At 35.7% G+C, this 26,437-nt stretch overlaps 1 protein-coding gene across 1 annotated transcript in view; it reads left to right on the top strand.

The window, feature by feature from the left end:
* The window catches only part of LOC105233118 (uncharacterized), a 34,043-nt gene extending 10,524 nt beyond the window's left edge, over positions 1 to 23,519 (top strand). Inside the window, exons 2-5 of the mRNA XM_049454722.1 lie at positions 7,833 to 8,032; positions 14,334 to 14,508; positions 22,896 to 23,082; positions 23,261 to 23,519. Of these exons, the coding sequence (XP_049310679.1) occupies positions 7,833 to 8,032; positions 14,334 to 14,508; positions 22,896 to 23,082; positions 23,261 to 23,384 (686 nt within the window). The 3' untranslated portion in view covers positions 23,385 to 23,519. The remainder of the gene's footprint in view (positions 1 to 7,832; positions 8,033 to 14,333; positions 14,509 to 22,895; positions 23,083 to 23,260) is intronic.
* The last annotated feature ends 2,918 nt before the right edge of the window (positions 23,520 to 26,437 follow it).

Genomic DNA, 26,437 nt, shown 5'->3' with positions numbered 1-26,437 from the left:
TATCGAGCGTATTGTGTGAAAGATTAAAGCCCACCGTCAACAAACTGATTGGACCTTATCAGTGTGGCTTCAGACCTGGTAAATCAACAACCGACCAGATATTCACCATGCGCCAAATCTTGGAAAAGACCCGTGAAAGGAGAATCGACACACATCACCTCTTCGTCGATTTTAAAGCTGCTTTCGACAGTACGAAAAGGAGCTGCCTTTATGCCGCAATGTCTGAATTTGGTATCCCCGCAAAACTAATACGGCTGTGTAAACTGACATTGAGCGGGACCAAAAGCTCCGTCAGGATCGGGAAGGACCTCTCCGAGCCGTTCGATACCAAACGAGGTTTCAGACAAGGCGACTCCCTATCGTGCGATTTCTTCAATCTGCTGCTGGAGAAAATAGTTCGAGCTGCAGAACTTAATCGAGCAGGTACAATCTTTTATAAGAGTGTACAGCTGCTGGCGTATGCCGATGATATTGATATCATCGGTCTCAACACCCGCGCCGTTAGTTCTGCTTTCTCCAGACTGAACAAGGAAGCAACGCAAATGGGTCTGGCAGTGAACGAGGGCAAGACGAAATATCTCCTGTCATCAAACAAACAGTCGTCGCACTCGCGACTTGGCACTCACGTCACTGTTGACAGTCATAACTTTGAAGTTGTAGATAATTTCGTCTATCTTGGAACCAGCGTAAACACCACCAACAATGTCAGCTTTGAAATCCAACGCAGGATAACTCTTGCCAACACGTGCTACTTCGGACTAAGTAGGCAATTGAGAAGCAAAGTCCTCTCTCGACGAACAAAAACCAAACTCTATAAGTCACTCATAATACCCGTCCTGTTATATGGTGCAGAGGCTTGGACGATGACAACATCTGATGAGTCGACGTTGCGAGTTTTCGAGAGAAAAGTTCTGCGAAAGATTTATGGTCCTTTGCGCGTTGGCCACGGCGAATATCGCATTCGATGGAACGATGAGCTGTACGAGATATACGGCGACATTGACATAGTTCAGCGAATTAAAAGACAGCGGCTACGCTGGCTAGGTCATGTTGTCCGAATGGACGAAAACACTCCAGCTCTGAAAGTATTCGACGCTGTACCCGCCGGGGGAAGCAGAGGAAGAGGAAGACCTCCACTCCGTTGGAAGGACCAAGTGGAGAAGGACCTGGCTTCGCTTGGAATATCCAATTGGCGCCACGTAGCGAAGAGAAGAAACGACTGGCGCGCTGTTGTTGACTCGGCTATAATCGCGTAAGCGGTGTCTACGCCAGTAAAGAAGAAGAAGAAGTTTTAAAGAATTGGCGTTTTGTGAGCGTAGCAGTTATCCGATTACGCCTATCTACGAACTCATCCTTACTTTCTTGCTCAGAAACACTTATACCAAGTTTTATCAAGATATCTTAATTTTTATTCAAGAAATCATTTTTTCAGACGGACTGACAGGTAGGAAGTCACTTGGTTTTCAACTAGTCACATTATCCTAACCATTTGTGTAAGTACTTTATACCCCTATATCTAACTCGATTATTTTAACGTGATACAAACAACCGCTAGGTAAAAAAAACTACTATACTCTGTAACAACATGTTGCAAGAGATTAAAAATGGTGGACATCAAAGTGTACTATTGTTGTGGATATTGTTATTAAGACGTGAAAAAATGTTTCTTTATCAGTAATGTGCGTACACTATAAGTATATATCAGAATATTGCTTAACAGTACTCTGTGCTCGAATGCTTTTCTGGTCTCGTTAGTACTGATACAGGGTTTGTCCGGAAAGTAATAGGACTGATTTTCTTTCGCCTCGGCTGTACTTCGGAGCGTGCGCGCACTGACTGGATTCGGTAGAGGGTGTTCCTAGCTACCGAACAAGCGGCTTGTCAGTTGTCTCCGAGCACCTGGAGAGTCGGAACAAACATTTTCGCGCGACGTGTTTTTTTGTTGTTTTGAACTCAGACCGTCAACTAAGTATTTGTTTAATTGCCCAGATGTTAAAATCTGTGGTTCCTGACATTGTGACGGAGCACTTGAATCTGCGCAAGACATTGTAGCCGATTAGAAGTTGCACCACAACAACGCTCCGGCTCATACCGCCTTTCTTGTGAACAGCCACTTAACCAAGGCCGACATCCCAACGCTTCCGCAGCCGCCCTTCATAATTTTAGTCTGGGCATCAGGCACTAGATCACTTCTGGAGTTTCTACAAGGGTATGTTTCGGTTTTGAAACCTTCTGTTAGTCGCCGTATTCTTCGAGCAGCTTGTCAAGCTATTAGTACTCACGCATTTCCGTCACTCTCTTTGCGTCTTGCTTCCTTCTTCAATTCTCGGTATCTATCCCGTCCCGCACGTGTTGTGGTCGTTTTGTAATGCTGTAAGGTAGGCAGTCTGTTATCTCTCCACTGCGATACCACACTCCTTATCGTACCAGCTTATCTTTAGCCTTTTTCGAAAACCAATAGTTTGCAGCTGTACGTAAGGAGTTTGAAATGCCGTCCCACTGTCGTTGCGCCAAAGATATCTTTATTGCCCACCCTGGCGTTAAAGGCGCCAAGCACGATTTTGACATCATGGCGGGGGCAGCATTCATAGGTGCACTGCAAGCGCTCATAGAAAAAATCTTTGGTCACATAATATTTCTCTTCCGTCGGAGCGTGGGCGCAATCAGCGATTTGTTGATGAACTTCGCTTTGATGCGGATTATAGCATCGCAGGACTCTGCGATGGACTCTCTCCTGCACAACAAATGTCACACCAAATTGGCGCTCGTTTATATGTCTACTGTAGTAAATGCCGAAAGGACCTACTCATATCAGTCCTTGTCCCGTCCATTGCATTTCAAATAAGGACATGAACTACCTGGAAAGTAGCACCTTCCCAATTAAAGAACCGAACATTGCAGGTCCATGCCCTTTTGCAGGAGTCGTCATCAAAAAGGGGTCTCTCATCCGAGGCTGTTTTGTTGTTTTCGTTTGGGGTGTTTTTTTTACGTGGCGGGTCCCAAACCCAGCGCACAACCCTGGGGAGGGATGTTTCACTTTCTCCTTTACTTGGTTTAAGACCGGAAGTCATGAGATGCTTGAGCCATATGTATGTGAAAGAATCGTTTGTGGCCACTCCCAAGTGAATGGCGATCAGAGAACTTTCCTCAGTTGCGTGAACTTCTACACATGACTTCATCTTCCACTTTTATTACTTAACCACAGTTAAAAAGAGGAATAAATATACAACTCCAGTCAGAATATCCACCCTTCTGGCAAGATAAGCCTTGGTGAGAACAAGTAGTATCACGAACCCCTGCTAGCTCTTACTGTTAATTAATTACTGTTAAAGAGTCAGAACACTAATTGAGAGACCCCACCTCTTTTCAAAGAAGGCAACAAATGCTTTCCTCACTCTCTCCTCAATGTTTATCTCCCATGAAAGCTTCTTATCCAAAATAAGCAGCAAGTAGAAGACTATAGTGTGGATTTTTAGGTACCAGGTATCCTTGGATAAGAACATAGAAGGTGTTTTTGAATTTCATTTTTGCCATTTCCTCGAATTCCTTGGGCCTTTTAAGGAGTGCCTCTTCTGTATATAGATTCTGTGAGTTCTGTGACTTCTACATATATACCAAGACTCTCTTAATACAATGAGGCCGCTACGGGCACTTAGGAATAACCTTCTGCTTGAAGATCTGCTATCCAATAATTCCAGTGTCAAAGAGTTTTCTTTTATGTTTCTCAATTTTCAGATGACAGAATCTTTCAAGGGTAAACCCACATGATGCTAAAGACAATCATTGATCGCGCAGATGGTCAACGCACCTGTCGAACTATTATACTTCGAGATGGAAGCTAATATTTCACACATACGTTTTCAGACAGTTACGGAACAGATTAAACCAAAAAAACAACAATTTATATTTTTCGATGTCCGACCCCCTTAACAAGTTTGGTGAAGACCCCAGATATAATCGCCATCCGACGGTGAGATTCCATTACTGTTACTGGCAATTTCACCTCCCACGTCATCCCTATCAATTTTACTGAGTTTTTTCGACTCTCATTGAGTTATCATTTTTTTATGATTTAATGTACATATGTACATATCTCTTAAGCCACTTAAGCTACAATAACCAAATTCGCTTAGCACAAACCCCTTTAGCAGCCCTACCGACGCTTATAAAATTGATGAAATCGGAAGATAATCGTTCACTACCTTTATAACGGTTCTGTTAAAAACCTCTAAGAGTGCGATAAATTAGTATCTATATACGCCAGGTACATAAAATTTTACACGCGGGATGGTATGAGATGCCTCTAATGGAGCCGGTATAAAAATTGGACAATGGTCGTGGCATCGCTCACCTTTAGGTGAAACTACATACTTCAGGCCCTCCTCGACCGATTTCAATCAAATTCGGTTTTCATTCTTATTCTATAGTGCGAAATCTTTCCTGTATAAAAAACAAGACGCTATTATTATAAAGAGGCAAAAGTTTGCACGACTAGTACCTATGAAGTATGTATGACCAGAAATGGTCCAAATGAGGGAAAATAGTTCAAGCCCTTAAGTACCAAATATGTTGACCGCAGAACTTTTAGTTGGTTTTGACCGAAAATATCGGTCAATGTGTGAGTTATATCATAGAAATGGAAAGAGAATCCATTCCTGGTAATATTATGTCTGTGCTTTAGAAATGGGTTCAATCGTAATGGGCCCCCATATACCTAATAGAAGGATTTTGGAACTTTCGGTGATTTTATACCGCTTACATCAGCAAATATGTGAGTTTTCTCAATGAAAATGAAAAAGAGTGTTTTACTCATAACAGTATGGCTTTGTGCTTTAAATGAATAGAATTGAGCAAAATTTTGACCTAGTCCCCTTATAATAACCGGTTTTTCGAACATCCGACTGACTTTACTCCATATGTATGGTACCTTAATGAAACTCTGGGAACATTTTATTAGTGTGTGTCATGTTAATAGTGATTTGTATTGGTAAATATAGATAACATCGGGTCGATACTACCCACAACTCCCATATACTATTATACTTATAATAATTTACATTATTCCAGCTAAGTTTTAAGCTGAATAGTCAGTGAACATTATTTATGTATATATAAAATAGCTTCAAGATATATATTCTAGTATACCTTAGCAATGTCAAAATTAATTCTGTTATAGCCCGTCTCTTTCTTTACCCCCAAAATATCCGTTTTGAACCGTTCAAATTGGTTAAAATGTTCGAAATTTTAGTGAAACTATTCAAGCACGGCGACGAAGAATTGATGACAACAATCTGCACCAACTACCGTGGGATAAGCCTCCTCAACATCGCGTATAAGGTTCTATCGAAGGTATTTTATGAAAGATTAAAGCCCACCGTCAACAAATTGGTTGGACCTATCATTGTGGCTTTAGGCCTGAAAATCAACAACCGACCAGACATTCACCATGCGCCAAATGTTGAAAAAGACACGTCAGCAGAGAATCGACACTTTTAGTCGATTTTAAAGCTGCTTTTGACAGCACGAAAAGGAACTGTTTTTATGCCGCAATGTCTGAATTTGGTATCCCCGCAAAACTAATACGGCTGTGTAAGCTGACATTGTTGACAGTCATAACTTTGAAGTCGTAGATAATTTCGTGTATCTTGGAACCAGCATTAACAGCAACAACAATGCCAGCCACGAAATCGAATGCATAATAACCTTTGCCTACAGGTGCTCTATCGACGAACAACCAAACCCTATAAGTCACTCATTATTCCCGTCCTGTTATATGATACAGAGGCATGAGCGATGACAATGTTTGATGAGTAGATGTTTCGAGTTTTCATGAGAAAGGTTTTGCAAAAGGTTTATGGTCCTTTGCGCGTTGGCCACAACGAATTTCGCATTCGACGAAACGATGAGCTGTATGAGATATATGTATGAAGACATTGACATAGTTCAGCGAATTAAGAGTAAGCGACTGCGCTGGCTAGGTCATGTCGTACGTATGGACGATAACACTACAGTTCTGAAAGTATTCGACGCCATACCCATCGGGGGAGGCAGAGGAAGAGGAAGACCTCCACTCCATTGGAAAGACCAGGTGGAGAAGGACCTGGTTTCGCTTGGAATTTCCAATTGGCGCCACTTTGCGAAAAGAAGAAACGACTTGCGCGCTGTTTTTAACTCGGCTATAATCGCATAAACGGTGTCTACGACAGTAAAGAAGACGAAGTTCATATATATTAATATCGGTATTCTGCTTGTCACGATTGTCTCATGTCTCTAATTGTCGCAATCGTACTTAATTAATTACTTCGCCAGCAAGGATAAAGATTATAAGAGAACACTCTGATGGAGCTTTTAAATTGTTTTTTGGTTAATTCGGGATATCCATTGGAGCCATGGCTTCTTACTACGGTGACAAAACCTAAATTACGATTGTGACAATTAGAGATATGAGACAATCGTGACAAGCAGAATATCGATATAAATTTAACCTCTTTGACCGATTTAATATCTCAAATCACACATATTATATGTATGTATATTAGGGTGATTCAAAAAAAAAATTTTTTGTTTTTTTTTATTGGTACTCGGAAAAATGGGTTCCTAGACACCTCTAAGAAATCCTCTCCAAATATGAGTTTTTAATTGTAACGGGAAGGTCCTCCGCCTAACGGTTTTCTATTTTTTCTTATTATCAGTTAGAAAAATTTATATCTCGCTTCCAACTACTTGAAAAAATATCTTGTTAATTAGGTTTTGTAGGAAATTGAATGCTCTAAAATATGGTCTCTTATGATTTTTTCGTAAACCCAACCGTTTAAAAGATATTAACGGTTGAAATTTGACTATTTTTGGAAAAATTCTTTATTTCTTATTAATTTTATAACTCAATGAAAAAAAATTATTATGAATGATGAAACACATAGTTTTGTAGGAAATTTACTGCTCTATAAAAATGGTCTACTGTGATTTTTCGATTAAGTTAAGCGTTTACGAGATATTCATCGTCAAACATCAATGCATATTAGGGTGGATCAAAAAAAAAAATTTTTTTTTCGTTTGGTTCTGTGAAAAACAGATTCCTAGACACCTCTAAGAAATCCTCTTCAAAAACCTATTCATAATAATTTTTTTTCATTGAGTTATAAAATTAATAAGAAATAAAAAATTTTACCAAAAATAATCAAAGTTCAACTGTTAATATCTTTTAAACGGTTGGGTTTACGAAAAAATCTTAAGAGACCATATTTTAGAGCATTCAATTTCCTACAAAACCTAATTAACAAGATATTTTTTCAAGTAGTTGGAAGCGAGATATAAATTTTTCTATCTGATAATAAGAAAAAATAGAAAACCGTTAGGCGGAGGACCTTCCCGTTACAATTAAAAACTCATATTTGGAGAGGATTTCTTAGAGGTGTCTAGGAACCCATTTTTCCGAGTACCAATAAAAAAAAACAAAAAATTTTTTTTTTTAATCACCCTAATGTATATCAATTGAAATTGTTTTTGATATAATTTTAGCTGACAAAATAAAAATAAGTCATGTATTTTCCAAAATTAATTGTAATTAACTCACTTTTTTAAATAAGTAATGTTGATTTATTGCACAACATTTTTTAATATTAAGTTTTACCAGCCCCTGAAATAATTTTCGAAGTTTAGATTTTTGCGAATTGCAATAGTATAAAATTCGGCGGCAATCGAACCTAGCTCTTCCTTCAGGTATTTCCAGCCCTGTTTCTTGCAAGTTGTCAGAGTATAAAATGTTCGATTACATCCAAATTTAGCCCTTCCTTACTTGTTAAAAATTCTATTAGTAATACAAAATTTTTAAGGTGCATTTTTGCTGACGCCTCTACATGAATTATCAATGGAACGAGCTGCAGTTATATGCGAGAAAATGAATTTCAAGGGTTGTTTCAGCCTAACGAAAACTGCTACGGGAATTCTTTTCAAGTTTTCACACCCAGACGATTATCAAGCCGTTTACAAAAAAGGATTCCATAAAATAACAGGGGCGAGATTTTATCGAAAGGTAAGCTCTTATTCAAATATAAATATTAGTGATAAATACCTTTCCAGCGGTACATTAACTTTACCAGTCGTTAAATTCTTTCCCCACTATTTTCTTGACTAGCTAAATTTTTTTTTAATTTTTGTGCACAATATTTTTTAATGGAGCTATTGGTCTTTCGAATTTTTCTGAAATCCACAGACATGGCCTTATTCACACGCGTTTAAAACCAAACCAAGAGTCTGATTCGGCTGAAATGTTGACAGTTGTCGTTAGAATGTTCAATACAAGTATAGTAAATATATTTTGCGATAATGTGGTCTAAGTTATTATGGGCACACCATTGCATTATCTATATCGATTCATTCAGTTCGTACTTATTTATTTGTAACACCTAAAGTTATACTCGTATTGCTTTAAATTTTCCTTTTTTAAGTGTTTTGCTTTACAAAAGCAAATTAACTAATATGAACCGATACAAATTGATATGCAAACATTATTTTTAGAAGTTATTGTGTCGTTAATTGTTTTTATGAAAAAAAGGCAAATGGATTACATGCATTATGCTTATTGACGCATAGCAGCTGCTCAATTTCTCTTAAGTTAGAGTATTGGGCATATAAGTACATACGTATATGCGCAAGGTGCGTTCCACAAAAAACAGGGCTTTAAAAAACAGAAAAAATGTTTTTTCGGCAAAATCAATTTATTTTATTCAAAATAGTCTCTTTCTGCTTCAATACAGCTTTTTGCACGGCCAAAAAGCATGTTGGACGAGTGTTTTAGTATGTCGCCAGTATGTCGGTACAAACCTTTTCGAATGGCCTCTACGTCTGCATAACGCTTCCGTTCAGAACTCTGGCGTTTCGTTTCGGGATCATATTGGAAATACCACGTTTCTTCACAAGTCACAATATTGTAAAGGAAGTTTTTGTTCTTTTTGACTTCTTTACTGATGTCCTTCGAATGTTGGACTCTGAGCAATTTTTGGTCGTCAATCAATTTGTGCGGAACAAACCGTGCACATACATCTCGTAAACCTAAATGTTCGGTCAAAATGCGATAAATCTATGTTTTGGAGATGTTCAATTCAATTTTCATGAATTTCAATGATGATTTCGGCTGATTTTTGATGAAGTCACGCACAGTTTCAATGGAGTTTCCGGTGATCACGGATTTTGATTGGCTCACATGTTGATCATCATTTATGTCCTCACGACCACTTTGTTGGTTGAAACCACTCGTGCACTCTGCTACGGGATAGGCAATTATCGCCATTAACTTGTTTCATCAATTGAAACGTTTCGTTAAAAGTTTTAACAATTTTAAACCAAAATTTAATGTTGGCTCTTTGTTCGAAGCTTATTTTCGCACCGATAACACAAACATACTGATACAGTTGACATATAGATAGCGCCACCAAGGGGTCCTGATTACTTTGGAGATACTTCTCGAGATATTCGAATTTTTACTTGGAACTCATGCAGCCTTGCTCAAAAAGCTGATGATAGCGATTTTGCGCTTTGTAGCAAATAAAATTACCTACAAGTTTGTCATATACCATTTTTCTTTTGCTCTTGTCATTGATGACCTGAAGTTAGGTTTGTATAGTGTTCAATTCTGAGGAATACATGTCTAAAGTCAAAGCGATACCATAAAATGCCTCTAAACTTTAGAAATTTGAAGATAGAAAATCACGATTATCGTGTTTTTTTCGATGGACACTTAATATTAATATTAGGGGCTCAAATTTTCAGGGAATTCTTTTTAGGTTATTTCCAAGTAAATTTCATTCGGAGATTGAAAAAATAGTTAAAAAAAACGCGCTTATCATATATCGGTCAATATGCAAGATATAAAAATAAACCCATTTTCTTATTTTCTTAGCTATACTGTAAATGAATGGAATTCGGTTAAGACTTTAGTTTAAACACTAGAAAGTTAATATAACGAATTAGGCCACATTAAACACGTTATTTTCTAATATATTGAATATAGAGGTTTGTGTCAAGAAAGAACAATTTAATTTGCGTCGATTAAAAGTTTTGTAGGAACCCACCGCTTATGAGATGGTGCCTTAGTTATCACTGGACTTAAACGCTTAGGTGACAGCAAACACATTTATTCCACTTCGAAATATGACCAGCGGCAAATTTTATTTTCAAGAGTTGAAACTGATGAGAAAATACGTTTTGAAATTAATGTGAGTTATATAAATATTTTTTAAACATAGCCGTAATTTTTATACCTATTCGTCATGAACGAATAAAAAAGTCAACTATGATATGTTGTGAAATCTAGTCGATAGGTAGGAAAAAGCCAATTGGCCAATACGAAGGCATGAATTTAAAATTCCAACTGGGTCGAAAGAGCAGCTTCATCTGTCTACCACACATTATACCAAAACTACCAATGAAAACATCTGAGCTTTATTCTTATAAATTGTTAAAGCTTAGCCCTACTTTTTTTATTTTGACTACTTTATCCGCTATTTTAAAACGAATTTTCGATGAACTTACTGACTTTTCTAATCGGTTGAAGTACTGTAATGGTGGTTGCTTTTTCGCCAATATTTACAAATATCAAAAGACTGTGTGGATCATATCTTGGATTAAATATTGAGTAAGTTGTCGACCCTGGTATCTGGATTGCTTACGCCATATAACAAGTACTACCGTGAGACAACTCTATAGCAGTATTTAACGCTGTTTCAGCGCAATTCAAAAGAGTTTAAGTATTGTTTCGCGAACGTCAACAAAAAATGAACCAACTGGTATTGTTCCAAAGGATGTGTACACTGGAAAAGGCGCCGATAAAAGTGATAACTTCAGTAAAAATTAAGATATTGCATAAGAATTTGCACAGGTGTTCCCTGGTAAAATGTAGACATTGAGATAAAAAAGGTCCCTACGCGCGGAAGAAGTTATACTTCTTAGTGATATTCCAAGAAATGCATATCATTTTGTATGAAAGAAAACTAGCAAGAGGGAAAGGATAAAAATATGGTGGAGTGACCAACACTTTCTTAAATTCACATTTTATAAATTTATTATGCACATTCTCATTCTAATTCAATTATGATTTCTGGCTTCTGACGGATTGATATCTATAATATTTACAATTGGATTATGAAAAGTAAAATACGATATGAAATGTCTTACATCTATTTTATCTATATTTCTCGCGAATACCGCATCAATTGTCGTACCTCCTTTTATCATAGGATCATTTCTTCCATTGATCATTTCTAATGGAAATTTCTCTCTGAGGCAGTAATGGTTCAGCTACTGGCAATGAGAAATTTACATTGAAATCTCCCGCAAGGAATATCGATTGTTCGCTATACTCTACTGGTTCTCCGATAATATCTGCAAAAGCTTGCGAACCTGCTGTTGAAAACGGTAATAAAGCTTTACCGATGACAAATTTTATATCTCTCATCGATGAATTTAGTGATATAAAAATGGCAATTAAATTCAATTTTTTACTATTATGATTATCGCTAGGGTTCATTTTGCATTCTACCGCACACAAATCGCCAATTCTTGTTGATGTTGATATCGTCACATCAGCATCACTCGCGTACGGAGCCTTTATATCTAAATGAGGAGTGAGAATATGACATTTGTCTTGCTCATTGTGATAAATAGCAACGCCTGAATTTCTTTTTTCATTTCGCAAAGCGCGACATGACGTGTCATTGCTTCCAAAGTTCCTCCTTGCGACTTGTCAACGCAGAGTATTTCAACCAAAAGTCACACAAAGAATTCGCAGAAATGAAACAGAAACGAAAGAAATAAAGTCACACAAAATAGTTGAGAATTCGCAAAAATGAAAGACAAACGAAATAAAAATAAGGCGCAAGCATACAAACATACATAAGCGTACTGTACTTAATTGACTGCATTATTTTTGTGTAAAACCTTGGAATTTATTCATTAAAATCACCACTCAGAAGTCGTTTTATCCGTTGTAAGCGAGCGATTTTGTAAGAAACATCATTTCTAATATGCCACAAAGCAAAATTTAAAATAAAGTTCATAAACCTCACGCTGTCAGATAAAACGATATACGAAACGATGAAGTATAGTCTTAATTTTTCAACGCAGAGTATTTCAACCAAAAGTCACACAAAATAGTTGAGAATTCGCAGAAATGAAAGACAAACGAAAGAAAAAGAAGTATAACTTCAATAATGCACAAGCATACAAACATACATATGCGCACACATGTGAATATGTCACAAACCAAAAATTGAAACATTGTTCTACAAAAACAACAATAGCATAAGCATGGCAACATTGTGTTGTTGATAGAAAATCCGAGCTGTGCCGAAAGAAACGATCGCCGAATGTCACCGCTTCCCTTGCTACTCGAACATCTTCGGAGACAAGGTTGCGCAATATGAATCTATCGCAACCTTTTCCGAACTCGTATAAGAAGTATAACTTCAAAAATTGTAATTTGGAGGATAAGATCGAAGTAGGAAGAGACGCATGCAGCCTAAATTTTTTAATGGTCGTGGAACTGCTACCTAATTGGTTTAATGTACATACATACATATCTTCCGAATTGCGCCTCTCCATACACAAGTGAAATTTAGTAAAACCACTTTCATTTCCCACATAACGGTTATTCATAAAACTACTAAACTAGCGATAACACACTGAATAAATGCTCCACAAGCTTGAAATTTCACAAGGACGATTGTAAGGAAGGTCCTAATAAGACTTGTAGTAAAAATTGGATGAAGGTTAAATTATATTTCTCAGGAACTACTTGACCACTTTTAACCAAATTTAGTATGTCAGATTATCCAGACATATCTATTAGACAATGCAAAAATGGACGAACCGAATACCTACTTATGTACATCTGATTTCATCTGATTTTTTCATGGTCGAATCAAACTATAACTTGTTCCTTAATGCTCTAATATCCTAACCCTAATCTAAATATTTTTGAACTAATATATTTCGCTGTATACCGCGTATATCAGTTAATATGAAGAAAACTTAATGATATTCAGAAAGAATCCCTTTCTTATAACAGAGGATCCTCTTGCCTAAAATGGACAATGGCGGCATTTTACCTTGTCCCATATACGCATTATACTAATTTTCAAATATACACTTGACTTTGTACTTTATATATGTAGATACATACATATAATTCAAACTATGTGACTTCTTAATGAAATCTAGGGAGTCCCTATATTAGTGAAGATATGTCGTAATACTAAAACCATGAAATTATACAAGTATTTCAAACTTCCGGCTGGCTTTATATTTGTATAGTATTGAATATACTATAATTTAATGTCGAAATGTGCGATAGCCACTCATGGTAAGCTTCCATATGCCACTTTCCATCCTTAGAATGACGTTGAAATTCCGATGACTGTTTATCTGTCCGTCCGTCCTTGAGTAAAAATTGAGATATTTTGATGAAACTTGGTATGCGACTTCCTGAGCACAAAAAAATTAAAGAGTTCGTAAGTGGTAGCAAATTACCCTGGACAAATATTATAAGATTGGATGATAACGCCGCTCGCTCCCAATATACGTATAACGGTATAAATCAATAACTAAATACGGCAAAGACGTTAAAATTACCTCCGGGTATGATAAGGTTTTATGGGATCATAACTCTGTGTATCAAAAATGGGTTGAATCTGTTCAATACTTTCCAGAGCCCCCAATTACCAAATATAAAGATTTTCGAACTACCAGGTGACTTTATGCTGCATAAATCGGTCAATATTTGAGTTATCTCAATGAAAATTACAAAGCGTGTTTTACTCATAACAATGTATCTTTGTGCCTAAAATAAATATAAGGTACCTTAATGAAACACAGGGAATATTTTTTTAGTATGTGACATAAGAATAGTTAATAGATTAAATCGGGTCGATACTACCCTAGCTCCCTTATAATACATATGTATGTATAATGATTTTCGTTTTTCTAGCAAACCTTTTGCCGAATATGTAGGTCAGTGTGTGAGTTATATAACATGAGTATATATGTATTTTACACCTTTAGGTATTTTCCCGGTTTTGATTTCTGCAAGTTGCAAGAGTAATATAAAGTTTACTTGTTTAATACTTGTATAAAGTTTTGCAAGAGGATGAAATATACGATTACACCCGAACTTAGCTATTTCTTACTTATTTATTTTTCTTTTGTAAGAAAGGTGTTAATATTTAATAATTTTCACATTCCTGTTACAATAATACTTTACAACGCATATACATACATATTTCAATTTCAAAATAATAAAAAAAGAAACTAATTACCATTGAATGAATATATCTTTACAGATAGCGATTCCCTGTCGACCGAAAAAAACATTCACTCTCTTTGTTATGGATGTGCCTGAAGATTTACCCGTCGAAGACATTAGGCATGCATTATACAAGTTCGATTCTGTAGTTGAAGTAGTACGTCTTCATTACCAAACTCAACAATTAATATCAAACGAAAAAGTTCAAGAAGGTAATTATCGAAATAACATATTGATAAACTTACGTAGTTAGTAGTTGTTCACTAGGTCTGATTACCATTAATGCTGAAGTGGAGTGCGGCCTATTTTTATACTGTTCCAACATATTGTACCGAGTAAAATAGTTTTGTTCACCAATTGGCTATTTTCATCTCGACGAGTTGAATTCCGGCTTTTTATGTGCCCGTCCGTCTACTCGTGCAAGCGATAACTTGTGGTTATGTACATATGTTGATATATCTGGATAAAACTTTCTACACGAATTTCTTTACACTCGAGGTTGTTGGTATTGTGAATGATCAAAATCGGGCTATTGCCATGTCTACAAAATGCCCTTAAGCGGGAAGTTATAAAGTGCTATAACTAAGACAGAAAGTAATTTACAAAATTAAATTTGGCACAGGTATAACAGTAGGAAGAGACATTTGTGATTAAAAATTTAATTTTGGAAATTGGGAAATTATGTCAATCAAACTTGTTGGGCATAATTCTCCTTAACGTTTTATAAAATAGTAAAAGTAGTAAGTCAAAGAAAATCATTTCTGATGTTAATGCTTCAATACTTCCCCTAGCCATATACTTGACCTAATTGATTTTACGGTATACAGTAAAACTGCGAAATATCATAACGAAATTCAGATTCAGTGATAGAAATGATATGCCAGTTGTTAACTTTGTTAATTTTTAAGTTGCTATGGATCTTCATATTCATACCATAGTCTTGAAAGCAAAAGGTATTCTTGTTGGTCTAATAATTTAGAGATCCGTATGTTACTAAAACAGTATTTACAATTTTGGTTAGACCTATATTGGAAATGGCTCTGTTGAATGGAGCCCTAGTTAGAGTCGGTACAAAAACAATTTTTACTTTTCGCCTTAGGGTATTTCCGATGGGATTATAGGTTAAGTATTGCTCCATTTACTAGTCGTTTAAAACTTATGAATCTACCTACACTTACTAGACGTAGGGAATGGCTTGGCATTATATTCTTAGTAAAAATCCGATCTTTTCCTCTGTGAGGTGATCCTTTATTTAGGGATGCCACGGCGGCGTTTAAGTATGTCGTGTATGGCGAAAAAATTTCATATCGATCGAAAATATAACTATCCAAATAGTGGGCGCTCTTTATTTGGGTTAATGTACATATCTTCTAAACTACTTAAGCTAAAATAACCAAATTTGCTCACACCGACCCCTTTAGCAACCCTATAGACATTGCAAATATAGATAAAATCGGAAAATAACTCTGACCACTCGCCATATACCACATATTTCTGCCAATATGTGAGTTATCTCAATGAAACTGAGAGAACGTGTTTTACTCAGAACAGTGTGTTTTTGCGAAAACTTGGCCTAGGCCTCATAGAGAGTTTGTCCGGAAAGTAAAAGGACTGATTGACTGATGAGCGTGCGCGCACCGACTGGATTCGCTAGAGGGTGTTCCTAGCTAACGAACGAGCGGCTGATCAGTTGTCTCCGAGCACTTGGACAAACATTTTCGCGCGACATGTTTCTGTGAGTGGTGCAAGCCGAAAATGCAGCGTTCGTTAGAGCAGATGTACGCGATTAAATTCTGTGTGAAACTCGGTATATCTACGAAAGAGACGTTTGATGTGAACATGCTGGCTTACCCAGACGCCGGGAAGAGGTCGCTGATAAAGACCGTGCTGGAAGACCTGCGACTTCGACAGACAACGACAATGTGACTCATGTGCGTAAAGTTTTGAACTCAGACCGTCGACTAAGTATTTGTTTAATTGCGCAGATGTTAAATTTATCAAAACCTGTGGTTCATGGCATTGTGACGGAGCACTTGAACATGAGCAAGGTGTGCGCGAAGATGGTCCTAAAAGTGCTGATTGGAAGTTCCAAAACGACAACGCCCCGCTCACACCGCCTTTCTTGTGAACAGCTACCTAACCAAAGCCGACGTCCCAACGCTTCCGCAGCCTCCCTACAACCCAGATGTGAATTTTTTTAAATCGACTTAGTCTTTTTACTTTCCGTAGAACTAAAATCAGGATTTTCGAATATCCGGGTGACTTTACTCCATAACATTGGTGATTGTATGTAAGGTACTTTATGAAACCCAGGAACATTTTTTAGTATGTGGCAGGTAATATCACTTGTCAAAAATAGATGAAATAGTTCGATATGCGTTATATGAGTTATATTATATACAGTATATGTATAAATAAAATTGCTTACATTCCCATTCTCTGTTTGACGTTTTAAACCTTAAGGTATTTCCAGGGTTTTGATTCGTACAAGTTTCAAGAGTATAAAATGTTGGGTGATACCCGAACTTAACCCTTCATTACTTGTTTAAACTTAGGTGTTTTATAAAATTGTTTGCAACAATCTCGTCATTTTCTTTTCCTTCGCCATTAAATCTTTTAAGCATAATATCATAGCGTTGACGCCATCTCCTTAACCAGCTTTGTATGGCATCAAAATCATTTTTCAACGCTAAAATCGATAATTGGCCATTTTTGCTCTTTGGAATTGTTCTATTAACGGTGCTCATATTGAATTGTACTTACTCGTGATATATTTTTTCTTCATCCCATTTTCTCAAAGATTGATATTTTTTAGTTTATCTTTAATTGACAAAGCTCAAACTATTTTACCATTCTATTATTATTCTATCATAAGAATAGATGACCAATAAACTCTTTTAGCTTGTCCCTGTGATGATTGAGATAAAGTTCAATTTTTATCTATGGTGTTTTATCTAATTCGGTGTTTAATCTCTTCCCTTACTATATTTTTTTAACCAAATAATTATTTTATTTATTATCTACTTCGCACTGAGTAGGCAATTGAAAAGTAAAGCCCTCTCTCAACGAACAAAAGCCAAACTCTATAAGTCGCTCATAATACCCGTCCTGCTATATGGTGCAGAGGCTTGGATGATGACAACAACCGATGAGTCGATGTTACGAGTTTTCGAGAGAAAGGTTCTGCAAAAGATTTACGGTCCTTTGCGCATTGGCCACGGCGAGTATCGCATTCGATGGAACGATGAGCTGTACGAGATATACGACGACATTGACATAGTTCAGCGAATTAAAAGACAGCGGCTACGCTCGCTAGGTCATGTTGTCCGGATGGACGAAAACACTCCAGCTCTGAAAGTATTCAACGCAGTACTCGCCGGGGTAAGCAGAGGAAGACCTCCACTCCGTTGGAAGGACCAAGTGGAGAAGGACCTGGCTTCGCTTGGAATATCCAATTGGCGCCACGTAGCGAAGAGAAGAAATGACTGGCGCGCTGTTGTTAACTCGGCTATAATCGCGTAAGCGGTGTCTACGCCAGTAAAGAAGAAGAAGAATTATTTATTGAATCTGCTTATATAATTTAAGCCTAACGATGAGTTTTATAAACTCAATAAATATTGAATTACTATTTTAGTTCATTAAATTGTAGTAATAGATAGATGGAACAGTACTCATAAAAACGCTGGAAGATCCCTTCTCTGATACGTATTCGCAGGATAAGATTTTCGTTAGGGGATTAGGATGATTTTGTTGTTTCGACAGATATTTTTACCAGGTATTTGTCACATCTGCTTTACCATTTGTATGCGTTGCGCATGTACCACGATACTCCCTTTAGGTTTTTTTTGGAATTGTTCCGCAGGCAGAGATAATTGTATACCATACATCCATATTGGCTTTATGAATTAATTGTATGGATAGATTTTATGGTCCAAGCATGGATTTGAATTTTTACCCAATAACCAATCTACGCTGGTGGTTTTAAGTTTGAGGGCTGTAGTTTTGCAGAAATGTGGGTCTTCCAAGTCAAACGCTTATCTACATACTAAGGTTAATGCTAAGGTATTTAACTTCGTTTGCTGAGGGATCAGTACGTTGCTTAATTTCACTGTTGGGTATGCTTCCATATTTTGAGAGAATGAGACGTGCTTATACTTTTGACAGCCAACTTCCAACGAGTTTTAAGTGATTGTCTAGCGTGTTTGTGGTTTTCAGTGGGCACATGCTTCGACATCAAATAACGGTGTCGTCTGCGAATGTTGAGATTAGTAGTTTTGCACCTGTTAGTATACGGCAGAGATAAAGAGTTCCCCAACTCTCCTGCCACTGGAAATGTGAGAACCGCTCACCTATCGAACTTTGACAGTTGACTGGATTGGGTAGGTTTTGGCGTTTTGCAATTGGAATAACTGGAACGGCCAGATTGAAATCATACCAAAAATATATGAGAACGGAAGAATTTTTTGCCGCCGTTGAAAATCACTAATAAAAATGTAATACAATGAAAATCAAAGAATATGCGAAATTTAAATATATTTCATTAAACGTTTTGCAATTTGATGCATAGTAGCATTAATTTTCAGTTACCAATGATTAAAAACATTTAATAATTGATAACTAACAGGCTTAATCCACCTTATTAAGTATTGAAAGATTAATATCGGTATTCTGCTTGAGACGATTGTCTCACGTCTCTAATTGTCAAAATAGTAATTTAGTGACTCTGTTAGTCAGGAGCCTCATTTTGGTATTCTGGCAGATACAGTAAAATAGCATACTGGACACTGGAAACGTGTCTTCCGCCTACCACAACATTATCGATTTGGTTGATTCCTTTACGATCCGGAGACGGCCAGTTAGCTTAATGAATTTTCTTGTGCTGTAGCCTAGTACCACAAATAACCATATTTCGGTCCCCAGCGAAGACTATCAGCCTCAATCTATTTGGCGGTGTTTTATCGTTTGGGCTGAATTTACCGACTGTTGTGCCAAAGATACCTTCTGTGTCCACCCTGGCGTTAAAGTCACCAAGCACAATTTTAACATCGTACTTCTTGGACGGCGGTTTTTCATTGGGAGCGTTTTTTTTTACGTGGCGGGTCCAGACCCAACGCACAACCTTAATGAGGGATGGTTCGCTTCAAACAGATGTTCTTTGGCTACTCAGAGGATCTTGCTGCTTGAGCCATATGTAAAAGAATCGTTTCTGGCCACACCCAAGTAAATGGCAATCAGAGAACTTTCCTCACTTGCCCGAACTTTTACACATGACTCCATGCCCCTGGCGCCTCTGGGTAAAGGTTATGTTGATAAAAGTGCGATAACTTACTAAATAAATACAACAGAGCATTAACTTTAGTAAATGTACAGTTTAGGCAGATATAAAGTTTAGCTTCCCTAACGAAGTAGGCCGCGAAATTTATATTTTTTTGTTTGCTTGCCAACTGGTTGAAAAGAATTAAATTTTGATTCGTCTGATAAGATTACAAGCTCCCAGTCATCTGTGATCTATCGGTGTTTCAGGGGTTCCTAATCATTGATACTGATAATGGAAGTTTTTATTTGTCCAGAATTGTTCTTTTGGCATTCCAAGCAAGCTTATTTATTTCTATAATTGCGCTCTTTGGTGCTTGTTTCTTTTCCTATGTTTTATCATAAGACGCGCGTCTGCATCTCTCAGAATTTTATTGTGGCTCCTGACTTGTGATATGGGGACAATAGGTCGCCTTTTCTGAACGCTCATGAAAACTGATTGGCTTATTTTAAGTACTTTAGATATCCTTTGTGTTAAGACCCGCTCTTCTGATGACATCCCCTCCATGTGTGATGATACTTTCTTCATTATTTTGAAGGTAAATGAAACAAATGTATTAAATATTAAAAAAAAATATTTGTTTTTATTTATCAAAAAGTTGTTGCCAAGCGCAATAAAGCATAATATCAATTAAATATTTTATTTAAGTCGTGAACAATTTCGAAATTTTTTTTTTATACTATTATTAGCCATTTTGTTTGGAATTGAACATGAACTAAAATGATAAAAAGCTTCTTAAAATTTCTTTGCTACTTTTATACTTATGCACAAACTTGTACTCATTTTTGCTCCCCACTGTATATGTAGTAAAGTATATTTCCTATATACTACTACATACATATAGGCGGCCATACTTGTATTCCTGTTGTAGTTTTAAAACGAAATAAGTAGGGGTATGCGAATCCAGTTCGAGTCAAATATCGAATATTTCGAATAGTTCGAACTATTCGAATAATGCGAATAATTCGAGCAATTCGAAATATTCGAAGAAGTAAAATCTTAAATAGATTATTCTATTGCAGTAATAGAACAAAATTAAAGAAAATAAAACTATTATTTAATTCAAATTGATTTAGACATTTATTAACATAGTTGATCTAGCTCTGCTTTAGTAGGTGGCCCTAGTTTCTGACGTTTTGGCGATTCTTTAGTACTTTTACTTTCTTCTGCAACTATACCCTTTTTTCCTATTTCAACACATTTCTGATATAAAATAGGATGTTTCGAATGTAAATGCTTTAACATAGGTGACGTAGTAGCCAGAAAAACATAATGATTAATTAGTATAGATATATATGTATATATAAGTCAGAAAAAAGCATCATACATGTTAGTAATTTTAATACTTTCGAGCAAGTATTACATATTGCTTTTCGGTATCCTTCAGTACAGAGCTTAAAAAAATTCCAAGCAGGACTCCAATGTGTTGAAGACACAACCTCATTCTACTTCCATAATCACACTTTCCTCTTTAGAATTAAGGGAAGACATTTATTCAATTTGAAAAAAATAGCCAATGTTTGATTTTTTGAATATTTGAAACGAGAATGACAGATGTACGTCAGATGCATGAACGAGATTCAGATACTACTGGCGCTAATTAAAAAATCATGCAAATAGTCAAATATTAAAATTATTCGAATTATTCGAACTATTCGAATTATTCGAACTATTCGAATTATTCAAACTATTCGCATTATTCGAATAGTTCGAACTATTCGAATAATGCGAATATACGGGTCGAATCTCGGATCGAATAATTCGGTTCGATTCGCGTCGAATAATTCGAAATTTCGAATATTCACATGCCCCTAGAAATAAGACTGACAGTCTGTCTACGTTATTGACATTTATCGAAAATAAATACGTATTAATACATTTTGAAACGAATATAGTAACGACATTGCAACAGTTGTTTCTTATTATTGTAATAATTGAGAGTGAGATAGAACAAAGGACGATTATTTAAAGGGAATAAAAAATTTATAACACGAAGCCACGTATGCCAAAGGTTTAAGAAAGGGAACCTCCATGTCACGACGAAAAAGTTTATACGCAATAAATCCGTAACTAGAGCAAAGCGAGGAAGTGTTATTATTATGGTTATTATCTCATTATACTTAAATACGTAAAATGGTTAAAGAAAAGTAATGTAAAAAGTCAATGCAATACGTACCCCTATCCCCCCATTCAAATTTTAAACTCTTTGTATTAGGGAAAATACGTAATATAATATTTTAATAAAATTGTGTGGACAGGTTTTCTCAAATACGACAAGCTTAAAGCTGAATTTGGATAAAATCGGTCTACACCGCGGTCTTGGCCACATATCCCTAATATAATGATTTCCGATTCTCTGCCTGACTTGGAGTATACCCACTATGTTAAATGTAGCTCCTTTGGATTATCACATATCCCTAAGTTTGTCTAGGGCTTATAATAGAAATGAATAAGATAACGAAACTGATTTAATCCATTGACAGTTACGTCGCGTAAAGAATAATGAATTCTAACGGATTTTAATGTATTTTGAAAATGTTAACTATTACGAATTACTGAGTAAAGGTTATACATATGTACATATACGAGAATTAAAAGTCGTTGAATGAAAATTTTCGGAACATTTTAAAATGAATGCCTGAATACTTTCTTACGAGTTTTATGCCCGGTTTCACAGTCCATACTTAAGTTGTGCCTAAATAAAATCTTAGCTAAGCATTGTTGCAAACTAAGCAGGCGTTTCTCAGTCAATGCTTAATTTTTATAAAATTTTATTATGATATATGGCAACGTTGTGGGCAACATATGTTTTACAAATGTCATTCATAAAAATATGTTTGAAATATTTAAATTATAACAGACAATACATAAATTTGCGAGGAAAATTATAACAAAAATGGATGAAAACAACAAAAGAACCCCAAATTTCATCACTAGCGAGTCGGAGCACCCATTGGAACGGAAGGAAAAGTATAAGCTGTTATTGAGTGCAAGCGAACGGACACTTGCCCTACGCTACGATAGATGTCGCTGAAAATTCAAAGCAAATTCAAAACAAAAATCAGCTGTTATTTAAGCATTGCTTAAGACTCCAATTTTCAGTGCTTAAGCATAACCTAAGTATGAACTGTAAAACACTATTTTCCTGTTTTATCTTAAGCACAACATAAGTATGGACTGTGAAACCGGGCATTAGGTTTTTTGAAATATATAGAGCTTATGAAGCTTGACATTCGGACTTAACTAAAAATTTCGTTTAATTTATTCTCTCATGAATTCTTACAGTTAGAACAGAAGTTGCTGAGAAAACAGACCGCCGAGAATCAACTACGTCGGTAATTCGAATAACATTGGCTTCAATGGATGAATATAATATATTACTACAAAATGGACTAAACTTTTACGATGCGACCTTTTTTCCAACAGAAGCAAATATTCAAATGAAGGATGTAAAAATTGACTATAAAAGACGGTATATAAAATACATTTAAAAAATACTGTCGTATAAATAAAATATGTGTTTAAAGTGTTCACCTGTTTTCATTATACGAAATTATTATTTTATTTCTGACAATTTTTTGTTAAATGAGTTTCTTATTATAGAATAACATGAAAAATTTTTAAAATGCATATGTATCCAATTATTTCAGAATTTTCGATGGAAATAAGAGTAGTCGAGTCCGTGAATTGCTTCCTGTTTTCGATGCAACTGGATTTTGTAAATTGCCACCACCATCAAGTAAACTTATTAAACCAACAAGAAGTATAAAATAATATATTCCAATAAAAACACTGCATTACTATGATTTACGAAATGGATTTTGCACATGATATTAATTCTTAAAACCTCTTATAATACTTTTTACATCTCTAATCAAATAATAAATTTTAAAAAATATATGCAAAATTCATTAACTTTAATTTTTTTTATTAATAGTAAGTATCAGAGAGTTGCAACGAGTATGATAAAATCAGAACAAACAGTCGTGCCAAAAACACAATCAAATCAATTCAGTTCAGCATAGACAACATTGTTAATCAATGCAAGTAGCCGCCAGCGTCAACTGATCTGATGCAACACGAACAATCTGTTCTTCGGCAATCGCGATCGAATAAACGGTACGGCTAGCTTCGTTGCGAGGATTGTTTGAATTGACGTGAAACTTTGGGTAAACTATAAGTAAATTTACGAGTAAATCTTTGGGTAAATCTATAAGTACAGCAAACAACAAGAATTTTCTGTTGGACTGATTTGAATCATGCGTGGCAAAAAATGTATCAGCTTTGAAAATGAGCGCATGTTACAAATTTTCGATGCGTAAACAATGGAAATTCCATCGAGTACGTATGTACATACATATATACATACATACATTTCTTGAAAAATGTATGTACTTGATGGAATTTCCATTATACATATAACATATGTACATACATACATGTACATACAAACATATGTATTTGAAATAGAACAGAAGTGCCCGACTAAATCATTTAGGCTGTTCACGGTAAGGTGGTTATCGAGTTATGTGCTTATTAGATTAAAAATAACCTCTATGCTCCGTGAGCACCCTATGTTGTATGGTTATTTGCTTATGTTTACACAAACAGCTGTTCATTGTTTACAATTTTAGTTCAATGAAATTTGATTTCGGCTTCCGTCCATTTTTTCACCTCCTTTTCTCGCCGGCGCTTTCGTGTTTCTGTAGATACTAAAATTAGAGTATAAATAAATGACAAAAAGTGTATATTTGTTATGTACTTTGTGATTCTTATTTACTTTTGATAATTTTTGATGCTTTTCGTTGCTTTTTATTTCGGTTTTAATTTGCTGATTGTAAACAAAATGCAGCTGTTAATAGCAGATTTTCCAATAAGAAAATCTAAATGGAAATGCCATTCGCTTAGTTTTATTTATTTTTTGTGCTGCCATTTAGTAAAATTCCAACGACTTTCTAACACTGGAAATAAGCAAATAACCACATAATCTGTAAACAAGGGCCTAGGTTGGTCAACTTTGGTTATATTGTCATACCGCATTTTGTTGTTGTTCACTTAATCACATAACCACATAACCCGATAACCACCTTATCGTGAACAGCCTAATTGTTTAGGGGATGATGTACAAACCGAACGCTGTCCATCATTGAAGCATGCGTTTGCATCACTTTGGGTATTTTCTGCTGATGCGAACGTTCATAAATGATTCAAAATTGGTCCCTATCGCTGATTTGAAGACAAACGGTGCGCTTCGTGTACATGAACCGAACTGACAGAATCCGACAGAGTAACGGATCAGTACTTAAGTATAAACAAAAATTTATTACTCGTTGCAGTTCTCTGGTTAGTATGCATCTAACATATATTAGTTAAAAAATGTTTAGGCTGTTAATATAAATATACTTGCGGCAACACCGTTAATAAACAATTCATTGATCACCGTATATTCAATAAGTAAGTAAATTAAGAATTTAATATGTTTATAAATTTATAACTAAGGATTCAATAATTTTACTTTCTAATTTATCTTATGAGCCTCACCAGTTTTAATGTGAAGTGCAACTTATTCCAGTGTAGGCAAGGTTCTACTTTACCTTTACTTAAAATATTTGTAACCATTACTGAACCAACTTATTTTTATACTCTCGCAACGTACTCGTATTGCTGCAAAGTATACATACTCCTATAATAGCTTCGTTTACCTCACGCCCAAAAAATACAAAATCGGACTTTAACTTTTCAAATGTCACAGGGTTTTCAAACTTCTGGCTGACTTTATAACCCATCTGTCGGCCAATACACAAAAACATTAATGACAAACATTAATCAGAAAAATATATGCCCAATAAAAATGGAACCCCTTGCTTAAAATGAATGAAATCAACCCTATACTTCCCTTTGTCCCCATATATCTAATACAAAGGTATTTAAACATCCGCTTGATTTTATACCATATATGTATATTGGTTAATCCGTGAAGTTTCTTAATTAAATTCAGAGATCACCTCTTGTTTGTAATAATATGTCGCAATACCAAAACTGTTTAATATCGATTCAAAATATTCCCTAGCCCCTAGCAATAGCCCTTATATAGGAAAGTTAATAAGAATTGTCAATATCGAAATGGATAAAAATTATGTCATACATTAAATGTAATGATTTTCATTACTCGAGAAGAAATTTTCCATCCTTTGGTTGATGTTTTCCTCATATACCCCACATATTAAATTTACCCTTTTTGACTTAGTTTATATCACATAAATTTGATTTAATTAGGTTGATCTTAATATTAACATTTTCGACATGCAAAATGTAGGACTGAAACTAAGTGTTAATAAAATACCAAATTAGATTGTAATCGATTCGGTTTCATAGAATAATGCATGATGAATTGAATTGTACATTTTGTTCTCGTACCTGTTGTATGTATCACCTAAAACAATAAAGATAGATATAGAGTTATATATGTATATGTACAAAAATGATGCGGATGACGAAACGAGTTTAATCCGCGTGACTGCCTGTTCATCCGTACGTGCAGGCTGTAATTTGAACACAAATGGGGATATCGCAGTGAAACTTGGTATATACGTTCCCTCTCAAAAAAGTAAGGACGAGTTCATGATGGGCGTAATAGTATCACTTCCCGCAAAATGCCATTAAATGAATACCTATTAGGTGCCATAACTAAGCACTAAATTCGAGTACAGTACTGCACAGAGGATCGCTATATCAAGGGGCACTTGTGGGCTAAAACTTTTGTAAAATTAGGCGTAGCCCCGGCTCCTCATATATTTGATGTACGTATCTTTTTAACCGCTCAAACT

Source organism: Bactrocera dorsalis, chromosome 4 (genome assembly GCF_023373825.1).
Source record: "Bactrocera dorsalis isolate Fly_Bdor chromosome 4, ASM2337382v1, whole genome shotgun sequence".
NCBI lineage: Eukaryota > Metazoa > Arthropoda > Insecta > Diptera > Tephritidae > Bactrocera > Bactrocera dorsalis.
This window is presented reverse-complemented; position numbering and strand designations above follow the sequence as displayed.